This window comes from Lucilia cuprina, chromosome 4 (genome assembly GCF_022045245.1).
Source record: "Lucilia cuprina isolate Lc7/37 chromosome 4, ASM2204524v1, whole genome shotgun sequence".
Classification (NCBI taxonomy): Eukaryota; Metazoa; Arthropoda; class Insecta; order Diptera; family Calliphoridae; genus Lucilia; species Lucilia cuprina.
This window is the reverse complement of record NC_060952.1, coordinates 7,979,342-7,998,073: the sequence shown is the minus strand read 5'-3', so window position 1 is coordinate 7,998,073 and position 18,732 is coordinate 7,979,342. Positions and strand designations below refer to the sequence as shown.

Genomic DNA, 18,732 nt, shown 5'->3' with positions numbered 1-18,732 from the left:
TTATAGTTACTTATATTTTCTTTATTTTTTTTTTAATTAATAGTTGTTGTATGATTTCTATATACAATTTAATGAAATTTAACTATTTTGAACTTAATTATAAGAAAAAAAGGCAACCATTTTACAAAATTAAAGAACAAAATGTTTATTTAGTTTTGTTTTATTCTATTCTTAATTATAATTTATAACAAAATAAAAACATTTATTTTTTATAAATAATTATAATTTTTTATTTATTTTAAAAGTAATAAATGTTATTCAACTCTTAATTTAAAGGTCTTTGAGCTTAAGATTATTTTTTTTTTGTTTGTTTGCAGATAAAGAATAATTCTTGGCAATTAATTTTAAAGATTGTTTTAAAAACATATTCGAAACTGTGTAGAATCTTTATAGAAAGAAATTGAGAATTTATTAAAATTTCTAATTTAAGACACGTGCTCGATTTATTTATTCTTATTCTGCATTTCAATTGGAATAGAAATTTTCTCCGTTTGACAACTTTGGTATTCTCCAAACAACCTACAAAAATGTAAATACGATTGTAAAGTAGAACACACATAAACGTAAAACATTGAAATAAAATGGACCTGCTCTTTCATTTTCTTACGATTCCGTTTTTTGTTGCAATACCCATTTTTGATTGTTGCGTAACGGAATACGGAAACGTAATCGAAATACAAAGAGAGAGTTCAATTTTATATACAATACTCATCAGCTGATTTGACGTACTGAGGGCGGGTTTTACAGATAAAGATAATCTACATTCTTTGTTTATACCTAGTTTAATATATGTTTCGTGTTTTCATCAGTAAAGTTAGTTTAACTGAGTGTAATTGGCCAATTAAACTCAAGTTATAAGTGAAAAAACACAATTAACAAAAACAATAAAACAATGATTTCGGAAGAACAAAAACTTAATATTTTAAGTAAATTGTAATTTTCTGATTTGTTTTGTTTTATTTATTATTGTTTTAAATGTTAATTTAACATTTTTTTAAAAATTTTCCATTTTACAAAAGTATGTTTGCAAAAAACAGCTGTTCATTGTATATGTTTTTGAGTGTAAAGCAGGCAATACTAACAAAGTTAATTGAGCTTAAATCTAAAACTGAAAAAGGCAATCATCGGATAAAGTCCGCCTAAATTTGTTCGGAGTTTAGTCTAACAGCAAGTTAAGCCTAGTTTAACTGAGTAGTAAGAAACCCGCCCTGAGTATAGTTAATTCTTCTTCTTATGCTAAACTAATTTTTAAGCGAAATTCATTAATTTCTTCATTTTAAGACAACAGATTGAATTTCAGATGACATAACAAATTTATAAAAAAGCTGTTACAGCGGTCAAAAAAGGGGAAATTTTTAAACTTTATTACACGATATTTGAAAAACGTGATGTGATGGATACTTGCCGAGTTCATATACATAGTACTGCTCAATACTTAAGCAATGTATACTTGGGATAAATACCTGATACAGACATGGACAGTGTTCATTTCAAAAAAACATGGTTCACAGTCTGCCTTACATAGGACCATAATTTACAAAAGGAGTTATAGTTGGACCACTTAAAAAGGTCCTCATCTAGAACGTTACAACGTTAAAAAGAAGTTTGAATTAGATTTGGACCTGTTTAAGACCTTTGTCGTTGTACACTTTACACTCGTAAACGGAGTAGTTTCATTTTTGCATGTATTAAAGTTATTGTTATCGTTCACTAACTTTTTGTCTTGAAAAAAATTTCCCTGTTGTCAAATTTTTTGATGGAATTTTGTAAACATTGAACATCAGTTCCATACAAAATCAACTATTGTGATTGAATTGTTTACAGTTGTAATTCAGGTCTGAGTTGGGGAACAACTTTCGCGTCATCGTTTTTATTTCTCAAGGACGGTCAGGCTTGTGCTTGTTGCTGGGCTTTCGACAGAATTACTTCTCACCCCGCACTAATTTAATGCACTACTTCGTATAACTGTTCTAGATTATGCGTTGTCTTCATTAAACGCATGCTTTTGTTTTAACTCAGAGTGAGGTTATGTTTTTAACTGGTGGAGACCATAAACTACTCACGATATAACCATTTAAACTCAAATATATACTGGTGAAGATTATTAAAACTCTAAAACTTATTTCTGGTGGAGACCAATAATAAGTTTTAGACAAATGTGTGATAACCTGGCAAATTAAGTGCTTAATGCACCGCCATCCTAATTAAAACAAAAACAAAAAAAGAATTGTTCACAACAAGTTCACGATAGGAATTTTCCCTTCGAGGGAAATGAAAATTTAATGGGAACAAAATTTTCACTTCTATCGGCGATAGGGGTGATCTATGGATTAGTATATTGACTGGACAGTTAACTGGTATATTGTATAGTGTGTAAACTGATTTTACCGGTCTATGAAATAGTTTATTGACTGGTCTCTTCTATGGACCATTTTATTAGCTATAATATGAATAATTTATTAAGTTAGATAAAAAAAGAACTTAATAAACCGGATGTAAATTTATTAGAAATTCCATTTCGATCAAAAGTGAAATGGAATTACGAATAATAATACGAAATTGAAACAATATCAATCGAAATATATAGGACAGACCGGTATATAAGTTATTATTTTAATAACAAAGTTGCCAAACGGAAATATAGATAAATGTAATGATTTAACATTACATCGAAATAAATTTCATATGCGATCAAAGTACAATTCTAGTTTTACATATATCTCCATTATACAAGTACATTGTAATATGTATATATAATGTATAGAAAATATAATATATAATATAGTTATTGGTTCGAAGGACCACTAAAATAATTAAACTTCAATTTAAATTAAACCTTCCCATAAGCATCATAATCACTGCCCAAATAACTATACAACCAATTAAATTTATTTTAAATAAATTTTTAAATAAAAACACTCTTAATATAAATCATTTTTTACCAAAAAAAATTGAAAACAATCTTATTTATTTCGCTCGAAAAAAAACAAATAAATGCACACGAATCGTAGAAGAACCTTAAATACTATTTTAAAATCTCCCAAAATAAATCTTTTAAACAAAGACAAACAGAAAGTAAGAGTTGAAAATAAGCTTGTACTTAAAGAACAAACAAAAAATTACAATAAAAAAATACAAAAATATAACAATTTATAAAGATTTGCAAAATATTTTCTAATAATATTTTCTTATTTTTTTTCATTTGTTTTTTTTTTTTTGTTTTTAGTCATTCATTTGAGAAAAATTATTAAAAATATATTGTTGATTGATGTACAAATGTAAAGCATTAATGTATGTATGTGTACAGAGTGTAATTTTTTGTTGGATTTTTTTGTGTGATTTTTTTTAAATTTAATTTACAATAATAAATAATCTATAAAAATATATGATTGTTGGGGAAGTGAACCAATGAAATTTAAGGATTTTTGTGTATGTTTACTTTTTTTCTTTTGTCAATTATTACAATAATTATACAGTACAGAGAAACTTATTATATATTTTGAACAAAAAAAAGATAATGGAAATTATAATGATGATAAAAATAAAATAATATTAAATAAATGATTGATTGTTTTGATTGCAAGTTGTTTTTTTTTCTTTTGTTTTGTTCATTAATTACAGTTAATAATAATTGTTTCTTTGCATACATTCATTCAATAATTTTTTTTACTATAAATTATATCTCCCTTTTTTTGTTTTTATAAAATTAATTCCTTTTCTTAATTTTTTTTGTTGGTTTTTGTATATAATTTGTTGCTAAAAACTATATGTATATATATAAAATTACTTTAAATCCTAAGAAAAAAACACTTTAGTTTATTATTTGACTTTTCTCTGGTGAAGACTAGAGCTACTAGTATCTGAATTTAAGATAGCTTCATTGGTTGAGATAACACCTTCCTTGAGTATGTGACCATTGGCAAAGCCATTTTGATAATGACCATTGCCATTGAGTAAATGACCATTGCTTAAGGGTTTCACTTCGATTTCATCATCCAAAACAGGCTGGAAGAAAGGAAAGAAAAAAATAATGTTAGTAAAATTATATACGTACTTTAAACAAATATCAATTGAATTAGAACTGAACTAGAACTAAACTAGAAGTGAACTAGAACTGAACTAGAAATGAACTAGAAATGAACTAGAAGTGAACTAGAACTGAACTAGAACTGAACTAGAACTGAACTAGAAGTGAACTAGAAGTGAACTAGAACTGAACTAGAACTGAACTAGAACTAGAACTGAACTAGAACTGAACTAGAACTAAACTAGAACTGAACTAGAGCTGAACTAGAACTGAACTAGAACTGAACTAGAACTGAACTAGAACTGAACTAGAACTGAAATAGAACTGAACTAGAACTGAACTAGAACTGAACTAGAACTGAACTAGAACTGAACTAGAACTGAACTAGAACTGAACTAGAACTGAACTAGAACTGAACTAGAACTGAACTAGAACTGAACTAGAACTGAACTAGAACTGAACTAGAACTGAACTAGAACTGAACTAAAACTGAACTAGAACTGAACTAGAACTGAACTAGAACTAAACTAGAACTGAACTAGAGCTGAACTAGAACTGAACTAGAACTGAACTAGAACTGAACTAGAACTGAACTAGAACTGAACTAGAACTAAACTAGAACTAAACTAGAACTAAACTAGAACTGAACTAGAACTGAACTGAACTAGAACTGAACTAGAACTAAACTAGAACTGAACTAGAGCTGAACTAGAACTGAACTAGAACTGAACTAGAACTGAACTAGAACTGAACTAGAACTGAACTAGAACTGAACTAGAACTGAACTAGAACTGAACTAGAACTGAACTAGAACTGAACTAGAACTGAACTAGAACTGAACTAGAACTGAACTAGAACTGAACTAGAACTGAACTAGAACTGAACTAAAACTAAACGAGAACTGAACTAGAACTGAACTGGAACTGAACTAGAACTGAACTAGAACTGAACTCGAACTGAACTAGAACTGAACTAGAACTGAACTAGAACTAAACTAGAACTAAACTAGAACTGAACTAGATGTAGAACTGAACTAGAACTGAACTAGAACTGAACTTGAACTGAACTAGAACTGAACTAGAACTGAACTAGAACTAAACTAGAACTGAACTAGAACTGAACTAGAACTAAACTAAAACTGAACTAGAACTAAACTAGAACTAAACTAGAACTGAACTAGAACTGAACTAGAACTAAACTAGAACTGAACTTAAACTAAACTAGAACTGGAATAGAACTGAACTAGATTAAGAAGTCAATTATTTTTGGAATTGAAATAACTTTTTTTTTTTTTACAGAAGAAGTCAAAATTAAAGTTGAATTTGCTTTTATTAAAATATTGCGAAATATTTTGAAAAAATCTCAGGTTCCACTTTAAAACTTTATTTTTAGCTTTGTTAAACATTAAAATGTATATGGATTCCTATCTTTTGTTGACTTATGATAATTTTGACATATTTTTATAAAATAAAATTTAACTCTCAATATAATTCAAATTGCGGTCTTAAAGAAATCATTTAAACAAAAAAGTACACTCATTACAATTCTTGTAAAACAAATAAAGCCATTAAAAGAGAGACTATATAAACTTTAATTTAACTTAAAGAAAGAGGAAAGAGGCTATAAATTCTTACAAAATTTGAAGTGGTTTTGTTTTAACCACAAAAAATGGTTATATAAATAAAAATTGACGTAATATTGTCAACCGCAAACTAATTAATAATAAACCCTGAAATATTGCCTGCTCTATACACATGAATTTACATATGAATTTTTGGCAAAATACTGGTCATTAACATTTAGTCGTTAAGGGTTTGTGTATTAACTATAATAATGAAATAAATACGAAAAAAAATGAAAACAAATATTTGTGTTAAAAAATTATTATTATCATCGTCTAAACATTAAAAATTATTTGAAATTAACACAAATATATTCACATACACACCTAAAATAATAAACTATTTAATGAACAACAATTGCGTTTATTCTAGTCGGTTTTTTTTTGCCTAAAGGCAAAGGTGTAACTAAGGCCAGAGAGATAGAGAGAGAGAAAGGGTTAGAAAAATAAAATGCTAAAAGTTCTTACTTGAACTTAAGTCCGGTTTAACACTAAAGTGTTAATTAAATATAATTAAAAATATAAACAAATAAATAACAACAATTTCTTCATCTTTTTTTCGCTTTAAATATTAATGATATTTGTTAATATGAGCATATGCAAACGTTTTATAAAAAAAAAACATTTATTTACATAAAAATTTAAAGTTTAGAATTCGTAAGGTTTTTTTTTTTAATATTTAATTAAATATTAGTAGAAATGTTGACATTAATATTAAAAAGTCCCAAAGTTCTAAAAGGTAACTAATGTGCATAAAAATCAATATTTAAACTAAAATGCAATTTGTGTTGTAGGCAAAAAAAAAGAAAATAATTAATTTCTATTTGCTATTAATTAATTGCCAAGTATTTTTCTAACCTTTTAAATTCATAAGTTAACTTTAGCAAATATTTGTATCATGCTAAAAGGTTTCGTCAACTACACTGTACGGACATTGTTTAAATATTGTAAAATTAATTAATTGTAAACAATATTATTCAAATTATATATTTCGCAATTAATTGCAAGTAATGTTTTTTTCATAAAAAATAGAAAAAAATTCTAGTATAATTGAAAAGAATAAATTGAAATGTTATAAACCTTACCACCTTGCCTTTCTTTGAGGCTTATTTGTTATGTTAATTATTTGTAAATTTGTAATACTTTGGAAATGTTTACACCTAATGTTTAGCACATTTTGAAATTTTCGTATTAATTAATTTTAAAAGAAATTAGCAAATTCTATTTGAAACCTTTTGTTTTACAATTATTCTACAAGTTGCGTGGAAAACATTGTTTGTCAGGGCTATTAACCATAAAACAGCAATGTCGTTGCCCTATTACGTCAAGCTATGTAAAAACCAGTTTTACATGTGATTTCCTTTTTTTTTAAATTTATGAATTTTTTTAATTTTTTTTTTAAATTTGAACTTAAGTTCGAAAAATTTTAAATTGTTAAAATTAGTAGTTTTATTCGAAGGTAATTTTATGATTATTTAAAAAGGAATATTTTTAGTCTTACTTGCAGACAATTTCATAATTTTTTTCAAATTTCGATTTTTTTTTAATTTTTCAAAATTGTATGAATTTTCCTAAAATTTTTGAAAATTCGAACTTAAGTTGGAAAAAAAAATTTTAAATGCAATTTTTTTAATTACGATTTTTTTTCATAAATTTTAAAAAATTTGTTTTTTTTTTAATTTTTTTATGAATTTTCCTAAAATTTTTGAAAATTCGAACTTAAGTTCGAAAAAAATTTTAAAATGCAATTTTTTTAATTACGATTTTTTGGCCCTTATTCTGCATTTCAAAGCATTGAAATGCTTTCGTAAAGTATAGAAACGAAATAGAGTTGCTTCTTCTTTTTATTACGATTCAGTTTTTGTTCGTTGCGTAACTGAATGCGTAAACGTAATCTAAATGCAGAAAAAGAGTGTTTAATTTTATGAATTTTATAAAAATTTTGAAAATTCGAACTTAAGTTCGAAAAATTTTTTTATGTTGCTTAATGATATAGTTTATTTAAAGGCAATTTCATACATTTTTTAAATTTCTTTTTTTTCAATTAAATTATTTTAATTTTCCATTTTTTATTTATTTCATACATTTTTTAAATTTCTTTTTTTTCAATTAAATTATTTTAAATTTCCATTTTTTAGATTTTTTTTTAAATTTTTATATTTTTTTTTTAAATTTCGAAAATTCGAACTTAAGTTCGAAAAGTATTTAAAATTGCAAAATTTTCTCTGAATCTGATTGATATAAAAAAAATATAATTTTAATTTAAAACTAATGTCATTAATTTTCTAATTTCGAAACACATATTTTTTTCGAAAATTCAAATTTTTGTTTGAAAAAGGTTTAAAACTTTTAAAATAATAATAATAATAATAATTAATGAGAATTTATATAAATATTTAAAATTTGTAATTCAAAAAATTCGAACTTAATTTTGAAAATTTTTTTTAAAAATTTCAAATTGATTTCGTAATTTTCAAGGTCGAAATTACTTGAAAAAACTCTAATATTTAAAATTTAAAAAATTTCAGAATATACGTTCGAATCTTCGAAAATTTTAAAAATTTTCAAAATACATAGTTCTAATTTCAAAATTTTTCAAAGAAAAATTCAAATTTTCAAAGAAAAATTCAAATTTTCAAAATTTTAAAAAATTATGGAAATTTTTTTTTAAATTAAAAATATTACCTTAAACAAACTAGTTTTTAGAGATTTTTTTAAAAAAAATCTATTTTTTAAAATTTAGTGCATCAGATTTTTAAAAATTGTTCGAGTGTAGCTTTATTCAAACATAATATGTCATTGTCATTAATGCCATTTCAAAATACAAAATACAAAATACATACAAAATACATTTCAGAACAATTTAACTAAGAAAAAAGTATAGAAAAGAAAAAAACTATCTTATTTATGAAAAAAATTTGCAAAAACTTTCCATTTACGACAATAAACCTCAAACTTCTTTAAAACAAATTGTTTGCAAACTAATCTTAATTTTAAACGCAAAATCTAACATTTAAAGGAAAATTTCTGTCATTAAAAAAAAGAAACTTCAAAATTAATTCAAAAATACTTTAGAAATGTTCTACATATTTGCTAAGCATATTAATTGCTTAATTAACATTTTGATCTTCTACTTACCATACAAGCTCCTTTATTGCTATTACCATTGGCATAAATTACATCACCATTTGTATATAATTTACCATTGCCATTGGCCATAAGATGTTCTTTCTCCGATTCGGATATTGTCGATGATTTAATATGACCATTGGCCGTACTGTTGGCTTTAACTTTTTGTGCAGCCTTTGTATATTTGGCTTTATAAAAGTCTGAGAACAAAAATAGGAACATAACGCCATGTAAACCGATCCAAACCATAAAACCTTTAGGATAATCACATTCACGGAACAACAATTGGAATTGATGAGTGAAAATGGCGACAAATTGAACCTGTAAATGAAGAATAAATATAGAAACAATTAGGTCATAAAGAAATATTTCTTATTTCGCTGATTATAAGCAATATTTGTTGCTGTAGGCTTGTTGGCATTTGCCTTAGATAACTTACCATTTGGAAAGAAGTTAAATACTTCTTCCACCAGATGTATTTTTGGTATTTTGGTCCCATAGCAGCAATCATATAATAGAAATACATTACAATATGTACAAATGAGTTTAATAAGGCAAAGAAGGTACTGTGGCCGCCTGTAATTGAAATATAGAAAAAATAAAAATTAGTTATAGTTAAGTTTTGCAAGATTAATTAACTCTAAAGAGTGATTTTCTTAATAAAATTTTTAAATATTTTAATTAATTTTAATTACCTGGTGCAAATTTCATGCCCATCCACACAGAGAAGGGCATGCAACCGTGATGAATGACATGCAGTGTTGAAACATGTTGTGTTTTTTCTACGCAATATGAAAAATAGTGTGTCGAAAAATTCTGTGAATTTTGAAATGTAATACCACCAACAAACGCGTGCCATCTGGAGAAATAAAAACAAATATTGTATTAAAATAAAAGCAATTCGATTAAATTATGTTGATTTAATTTAAATTAAAACACTTTTAAGTAAGAATATAAAAATATATAAATTCTTAAAAATACCTATTCTAATTTCAAATGGAATTTAGTTTTAATGGAAACAAACAAATAAAATTGCCTTGACCAACTGAATTATATAAATAGGTTTCTTTAGAGTAAAGAAAACTTAAACACAACTAGTTTAGTAACTTGTACTACAGGACAGAGTTTATGAACTAAAAAACTAATACTTTATGTGGAAAGAACACATTTATAAAACAAAAGTTGTAAGAGAAGTTCAGATTCAGTTAAAATTTATATTTTCATTTATCTGATAAAGATAATCTACATTCTTTACTTAAACCTAGTTTAATCTATGTTTTGTGTTGTTCAGTAAACAGTAACGTTACTGATAAAGATAATCTACATTCTTTGTTTAAACCTAGTTTAATATATGTTTTTGTGTTTTCAGTAAACAGTAACGTTACTTATTATCTTAGTTTAACTGAGTGTTATTGGCCAAATAAACTAAAGGTATAAGTGAGAAAACACATTTAACAAAAACAATAAAACAATGATTTCAGAAGAACAAAAACTTAATATTTTAAGTAAATTGCAATTTTCTGATTTGTTTTGTTTTATTTATTTTTGTTTTATATGTTTAATTAACATTTTTCCAAAATTTTCCATTTTACAAAAGTATTGTTTGCAAAAAACAGCTGTTCATTGTTTATGTTTTTTTTTTAAGTGAAAAGTTGGCAATACTAACAAAAGTTAACTGAACTTAAGTCCATAACTGAAAAACACAATCATTGGTTAAAGTTCCAAGTTTAATCTAACAGCAAGTTAAGCTTAGTTAAACTGAGTAGTAAGAAACCCCCTCCTAAGTTGAACAGAGTGTTACTGACCAATTAAAACTAATTTATAAATAAAAAACTACAATCAATAAAAACAAAAAATAATAAATTCAGGTGAAACAAAAAATTAATATTTTAAATAAACTGTAATTTTCTGAATTGTTTTATCAATATTATTGTTCTTTTAAAAATTATAAATAAATTTTTCTAATTTTTTTTATGTTTTGATTCCAAATACTAACAAAGTTAACTGATCTTAGATTCATAATTGAAAAAACACAATCATCGGTTAAATTACGCCTAAATTTGTTCAGAGTTTAATTTAACAGCCAGTTAAGCCTAGTCTAACTGAGTAGTCAGAAACTCGCCCTTAGAAGACAGATTTTCTAGTTCCTTTAAAACAATTCGGAGAAAATTTTCTACTAAGTTAAAATATGTATGGAAACATCCAAGGGATTGACAGACTTATTTAAAATTCATCTCTTGATTAAACAATTCAATTCCCTATAAAATGAAATACATCTTTTTTACATTTCCTTCTTTTTTTCAGGTTCATTGCCACTTTTAATTTTGATAACATCATGAATAAGGGGAATTTTTTTCCCACTCTTTGACATTAAACAAAATGCAAATATTTTTTTTTTTCAAAATATTTCTCACAATTGTAAAACTTTTTAATAGCAATTTAAAAGCAAACAAAACATAACAAATTTATTTACGATTTATCAAGACAATTTTATGATGCTCAAGTAAATAAACATAAAAAAAGAGTTTTGAAAATTTAATTGACACACAAAAATAAAACGTGAGTTGAAATGAAATAAACTAAAACATCAGTTAAATAAAAATATAATAAAACAGTAACAGTAAATATAACTTACTCTTAAGGCTAAAGGATTATTACTATAATCAACTGGTTGACATCTAAAATTATAATGACCCCACCAGCCGCTCATTAAATACTAAAAGAAAAAAAGATATAAATTTTTAAATTTTCTTTAAAAAAAAGAAACGTTAAAATATTAAAAAACATAATTAAATTTACCTCATAAAATATCCACGCACTAAATATGGTCTGAAATAGATTGTACCAAACTAGTATTTGTCTTAAATCCAAGGCCTTACGTTTGGCCATTAACTTTGGTCCTAAAGATTTACTAAAATAAGCGTAAAATACACATAATAAAAATGTGGGTACAGGTGAGGACATCATAAACCAATCTTTGACACGAGATCTGGAATTCCAAAAAGAAATAAATAATGAATAAATTATTATAAATATTTTTAGAGTTTAGAAATGTTAATTTTAGTTTTGTAATAACAAAATTTTGTAATGCTTTCCCTTGATTTAATAATATGTCAAAAACTTATTAGAATAAATTAAAATTTTGTTGTAAATTTTTTTTCTGTTTGAAAGGTGTAAAACCTTTAAATATTTATGTCGTTTTCATATACATATGCAAAATTTTTATAAATGTTTTATTTATTTAAATTAACGTAATTTATGAAACTCATTAATATTTTTGTTTGTTGTACTTTAGCTGAAAAGATAAGCGACAGTTTGTCTAAGATTAAATTTTGAAAAAAGATTGTAGTAAAAATAAAATTATTCCAACTTTTGAATGAAGATGTGAAATTGCTGAATGGCACTTTCTATAAATATTTCTTAATTGCTATTATTGGTGCCTGTTAGGAACCCATGGCATGTGGTCTATCGATTTCCATTTGAGGAGTATAACAGGTTATAACTAACTAAATAACTATCTAACTAACTAACTAACTAACTAACTAACTAACTAACTAACTAAATAACTATCTAACTAACTAACTAACTAACAAACTAACAAACTAACAAACTAACAAACAAACAAACTAACTAACTAACTAACTAATTTACTAACTATTAAAGTATCTAACTATCTATCTCTCTATGTATCTATCTATCTATCTATCTATCTATCTATCTATCTATCTATCTATCTATCTATCTATCTATCTCTCTATGTATCTATCTATCTATCTATCTATCTATCTATCTATCTATCTATCTACCTATCTACATATCTATCTATCTACCTACCTACCTATCTACATATTTATCTATCTATCTATCTATCTATATATATATATATATATATATATATATATATATATATATATAGTATTATAATTAATATAATATATATATATATATATATATATATATATATATTATATATATATATATATATATATATATATATATATATATATATATATATATATATATATATATATATATATATATATATATATATATATATGTATATATATATATATATATACTATCTATCTACCTATCTATCTATCTATCAATCTATCAATCTATCTATCTATCAATCTATCTATCTATCTATCAATCTATCTATCTATCTATCTATCTATCTATCAATCTATCTATCTATCTATCGATCTATCTATCTATCTATCTATCTATCTATCTACTATCTATCTATCTATCTATCTATCTATCTATCTATCTATTTATCTATCTATCTATCTATCTATCTTAATGACTAATTGTTTTTATAAGAATTTACAAACCTATTAATAAACATATTACACCTTCTTTGTATATTGTAGGGCGCATTACTACTACCATTTTTAGATAAATCGTCGTCACCTAATTATGTTTATTAATGTTTTGCCAAAAAAGGGTCTCAAGTATTTAAATAAAAGTGAAAGTTATATACAAACAAACATTCCTGTTAAAATGTTTGGTAGTAGTTAAAAATATATTTTCAAAGTTCATAGTTTCTAAATACAAATTTAAGATATTATAATATCAAATATTCTATAACTTTTTTCATTAAAATTAAAATTTTTCTATTAAATTCTATTTTTATTACAAAAAATTTTTGGGACATTTATTTGAAAACTAATCTTGAATCAGAAAATTCGCCTTAAGAAGTAATATAATCTGATAAAAGAATACTGGAATCTTTATTAGAAAAACGATCTCGTAGTGGAACTAGCAATAATGTGTAAAATATAATAACAACGATATTTTGCTGTAAAACTGATATTTCATAAAAACTAAACTAGGAAATAACATTTTCATGAAGCAAATCAATAGAAATCAATTGAAGATTACATGCATATGAAACCGATAGGAATAAAACTAAGCATTGTAATTCAATTAAATTGAATTTAATTACAAAATTAATTAATAATTAATATACATCAATACTTCCATTATAAATTATTAATATAATAGTAGTTATAGATTCTTAAGAATTTCAAAAAAATTTCAATATAAATTCAAAAGATACAAAAAATGTATTACATTTAAATTGCATAATATTCTGTAAGTTAACAGCTATTTAATTACTGGTTATGCTGGTTAGACAAACCAAGTTATTGACTTCTTGAATTATTACAGGAATTATTACATTATTAGAAATAAATTACATATTCAATTATATTATAATTAAGATTTAATTTATAGAATTTTATAAGGAAAATTTTCTTTACTTACTACAAGTTAGTATAAAGTAATTATTAAAATAATGTAAAAAGTAAATCTAAAAGCTATTTAATTAAAATTCTATATAATTAAAGTTCCTGAACACTGAACACTAAGAAGTGAAACGCTGTCATTTTTTTACAACAACAACGTTACGCTCTTCTCACAGACGAGTTCTGTGTAACTCCAACAAATATGTAAGAAACTTACTCTCTCTCCAAACTTCAAAACTTTGTTGCGAAAATTCGTGGCTTAAAGAACTTGAAAATATTTTTTATCACTTAACGTTATATTTTATTATTTTTTTGCACACTTTAAATATATTTAATAGCCTGAAAAGATTTAATTTTTTACAAACGAAAAAAAATATTTTTTTATTTTTTTGACATTTAATTTTTGTTGTTGAAATTAAAACGAAAAAAGAACAATGTTGTAATTTTTCGTATGGTACAAGAAAAAAAATATTTCAACTAACTTAATTATTATTTCAATATTGCAGATTAAAAAGCAAAGATACGTTCATATGTAATGTTTATAGATAAATTATGTTGCAAAATATTTAAAGAAATCTTCTAAAATATAAATTCAAATGAAATAATTTTTTTTTAAATTTTTAAATCCGATTTTTTGCAACTATGTTGGCTTGAGAATTCTACTAATACATTCTTAGAGTTAGGTACCGACTGACAGTAGACTTAGGTACTTTTTGACAGCGTTTCACTTCTTATTTATTCTTTGTTCCTGAATTTAATTCAATTATGTTAATTTAATTATTTAAAAAAAAGTTCCACTTACCACTTTTATTGTCCATGAGATCCCTGTACCAGTCATACATATCGTGTAAGATTATGAGAGCCATTTTTAATTTGTTTTTATAAAAACTGCAATAAAAATATAAGAAATATATAAAATAATTAATCCTTGTTAAAGAAGAAACACAATAAAAATACAATAAATATGTAATTATTAAATTAATAAAACAAGAAATTACATTTACTAGTAGAAATTTTTTTAAATTTATAAAGTAGACATGAAAAAAACTTCCAGACTTCCAAGACAAGTCATTGTAAAAAAAATTAAAATTTTTTTATACTAAATCATAAACAAGTATTGTCGACGTCAGACACGTTCATTAACAATAGCAAAATTTTGTTTTCAGTAAAAGTTTAAAAAAATACAATAAATATTCAAGTAAATTTCCACCATCGAATTGTTGTGATTTTAATTTTATTTATTCTTTTTTGTATTAAAAAAATAAGTAATTCTTCCGCTTAATATTAGGCAAAAAATCATTAATAATGGAGAAACGATAAAACTAAGTTTAAAAACATTTCGCCAGTATTTTAGAATGCACTATTGTGTAAGGTAATCATTTAAAAGTGTGAATAGAATCAATTAATATTAATTTCTAATTTTTAATGATTATAGGTTAAATGCTAGACATTTCTTGGTTTAATTATTATCTTCTTCTTAAAAGATAATTTTAATTAATTAATTGCTCTGTAATTACAACTTGTTAAAATTTAACAAGAAACAGTTTTGTAAAATAATACAAATTTTCTGATCATGTCCTGTAATATTATTTAAAAATTATACAAAACCGATATTTGAAATTATTTTTAAAACTTAATTCAAATCTTCATAGATCTTCAAATAGATCTTTAAGAAGACATCAAAGGAATGCAATCGAAACCAGTCAAAATTACAAAACTAGACAAGGCTGCGTTCCACAACAGTTGGTTCTTTGCACCGGAACGTTTTGGAGTTTAATGAACTATGACCGAGAATTGTCAATTCAATATAAACCGATCTCCAAAACATCATTCCATTATAACCTCTAATAATCTAAAATTTCAGCGATTTATGCCGATCTTGCTTTTCGAATACATGCTCCAGAAGAAAAACAATTTTGCAACAAACATATAAAAGATAATGCAAGATTTATTAGAAAATTTATAAAAACTAATCAGAAGAAACATGTTCTTGCCAATAGAGTACTAAACTCTCATTATGATCCTTACTAGATCAATTAATAACGATCCTGAACAAGAAAATAATACTTTTAAATAGAAATCAATAAAGGATCGATACAAAGAAATCAATATTTTAATAAAAATCGATCTTGAGAAAAAAGAAAATGATTTTTCAATAGAAAACAAAGGATTGCAAATCCAACAGAAACCTAACGAAAGATCGAGGATAGAAAATCGATCTTTCAATATAAAACGATCAAAAGACTCGATCGTGCAATGGAATACTGCTCTTTCATAAGAACCTTCAACAGATCTTTAAAAAGAAGTTAATGAAAGAAATAATTTAAGCAATTAAACTGATCTTTCATTAGGCAAAAGTCTTGCAAATTTAAAATTAAAATAGACACAACATCTTTCACAAAATCGAAGATGGAAAATCGATCTTTCAAAAAAACAAAGCTTGTAGAGAAAAACTGATTTTTCAGATGAAATTTGATCGATCAACAGATTACTGATAATGCATTAGAACCTTCAAACGATCTTTAAACTTAAAACCGAACCTTACCGAATTAGACAAGAATCTTGCAGATTTAAAATCTGCAATAGTTCAATGAAAGATCGAAATTGTAAAATCTATCTCAGATTAAAGCAGACAATTGATATGTCAGATGCGACTTCTACTTATTCTATGGCTACTACATACGACTGCATTACTTAGAAGGACATAAGTAATGACTTACAAATAACATTTAATTTTCGAATGTTGACTTTTACAAAAACTAAAAAAAAAATATTGTTTTTTGTCAAAACAAATTGTAGACACTGAGGTCTTCAGAACCTCTTTTCTCAACAACAAAAATACTTATATAACACCTTATTTCGTGACAATCATAGTAAGTACTTATCTAACACTTACTTTTTAGCATTTAACCCTTTACTTTTCAATATAAGTTTTTACAAGTCAAATTTCCACATATTATTGAGTAAAGTGTCATATATTTATCTATTTGTTGTGTCACCTAACAACTGGGTCAAAATAACTTGAGGGAATGTAACAAAAAAAACATAAACTAATTTATTTATGTATTATTTAATTATGCAAATTATTGTTAAAAAATAACGCAACAATTTGTTGTTTATTTGCTAAAAAAATATTAATTTGTTTGTTGTTAAATAAAACAAAAAAAAAAAAAAAAAAAAAACACTAAAAATCACCATTCAAGCAAATGTTTGTTCACATGTAAAAAGATTTTTAAAGATTTTAATTTTTTCAAATTTTATATGGGTCTTCTTCTTAATTACCCTTCCTATTAACAACAAAGAAGTCATGACCTAAAAAGTATGTCTGTGAGCAAAAAAAAAATGTGTAAAATAATAAACTTGTTGTTAAAATTTTTTATAATTGTTTTATGAGAGTTCAAAATGACAATGATATGCAATTTATGCTTTTAATAGTTAATTTTGTTAAAATTTTTAAATAATTAACATTTGAGAACATGTGTTTTAAATTGATTTGTTATGATTTTTTAAGTAAAATGAAATATTTACCTTAGAAATTTGACATAATTGTTAGATGAAGACAATTACATAAGAAATTCTCAGTTTTTATGATTATAAATAATCATAGGAAAATAACAAAGCATATAAACAAATATTTTACTTTGTTGCTAACTGTTAGTTACTATTGTCACATCATTAATAATACAAAATTTTTTTTAAAGTTCTTCTATATTTGTCAAAAAATTAATGCAAATAAAAAAACATCTTATTTAAAATTTCCAAAATTTGCCAGAAATAAATGTCATATTTTGCTTAAACAGACAGATGTTTTTTTTTTTTTTTTTGAACATCAACTAGTTATTAACATATTTGGTCTTATTATTAATCGTTTTATTGAATTTAATTAATAAAATCTAATTTTGAAATTGTGACGAAAAATTTTAAATCATTAATATTTATTAACTATATTTAGAAAACCGTCTAGACTAAAGTTTAATTATTCAATTTACATTTGGGAATCTTTTGTCTAATCCAGTAAATCTTTCTGTTTATTATGTTTTGGCAGAAAGATATAGATTTGTTTCGCTTTTGTTAGAAACAACATACGCAAACAATATGTTATTTGTAAGGCATTATTTATCTGCTTCCATGCAATGCAGGCAGTATGTAGTCATAAAGTAAGTACATGTTAATGTCAAGTTTTTGCTGGAATACAGAAAAAAGTTAAAGAACAAAAAGGTACCAACAAGTTCTCTAATTGTGGACTAGACTTTAGACTTAACTATAGAAAAGACTATAGAATCGACTAGACTACAAACTAGAGTATAAAATAGACTTGATTATAAACTAGACTATAGATTAGACTATAGACTAGACTATAGACTAGACTATATACTAGACTATAGACTAGACTATAGACTATACTATAGACTAGACTATAGACAGACTATAGACTAGACTATAGACTAGACTATAGACTAGACTATAGACAGACTATAGACTAGACTATAGACTAGGATCGACTAAACTACAAACTAGAGTATTGAATAGACTAAATTATAAACTAGACGATAGGCTAGACTACAGTATAGATTAGACTATAGACTAGACTATAAACTAGACTATAGACTAGACTATAGACTAGACTATAGATTAGACTATAGACTAGACTATAGACTAGACTATAGACTAGACTACAGACTAGACTAGACTATAGACTAGAC

At 24.6% G+C, this 18,732-nt stretch overlaps 1 protein-coding gene across 1 annotated transcript in view; it reads right to left on the bottom strand.

Moving 5' to 3' along the window:
• Positions 1-3,698: 3,698 nt before the first annotated feature.
• Positions 3,699-18,732, bottom strand: part of LOC111676445 (elongation of very long chain fatty acids protein) — a 31,179-nt gene continuing 16,145 nt past the window's right edge. Inside the window, 8 exon segments of the mRNA XM_046948618.1 lie at positions 3,699-4,005; positions 8,787-9,098; positions 9,217-9,353; positions 9,473-9,557; positions 9,559-9,636; positions 11,413-11,493; positions 11,577-11,766; positions 14,828-14,917. Of these exon segments, the coding sequence (XP_046804574.1) occupies positions 3,820-4,005; positions 8,787-9,098; positions 9,217-9,353; positions 9,473-9,557; positions 9,559-9,636; positions 11,413-11,493; positions 11,577-11,766; positions 14,828-14,895 (1,137 nt within the window). The 5' untranslated portion in view covers positions 14,896-14,917 and the 3' untranslated portion in view covers positions 3,699-3,819.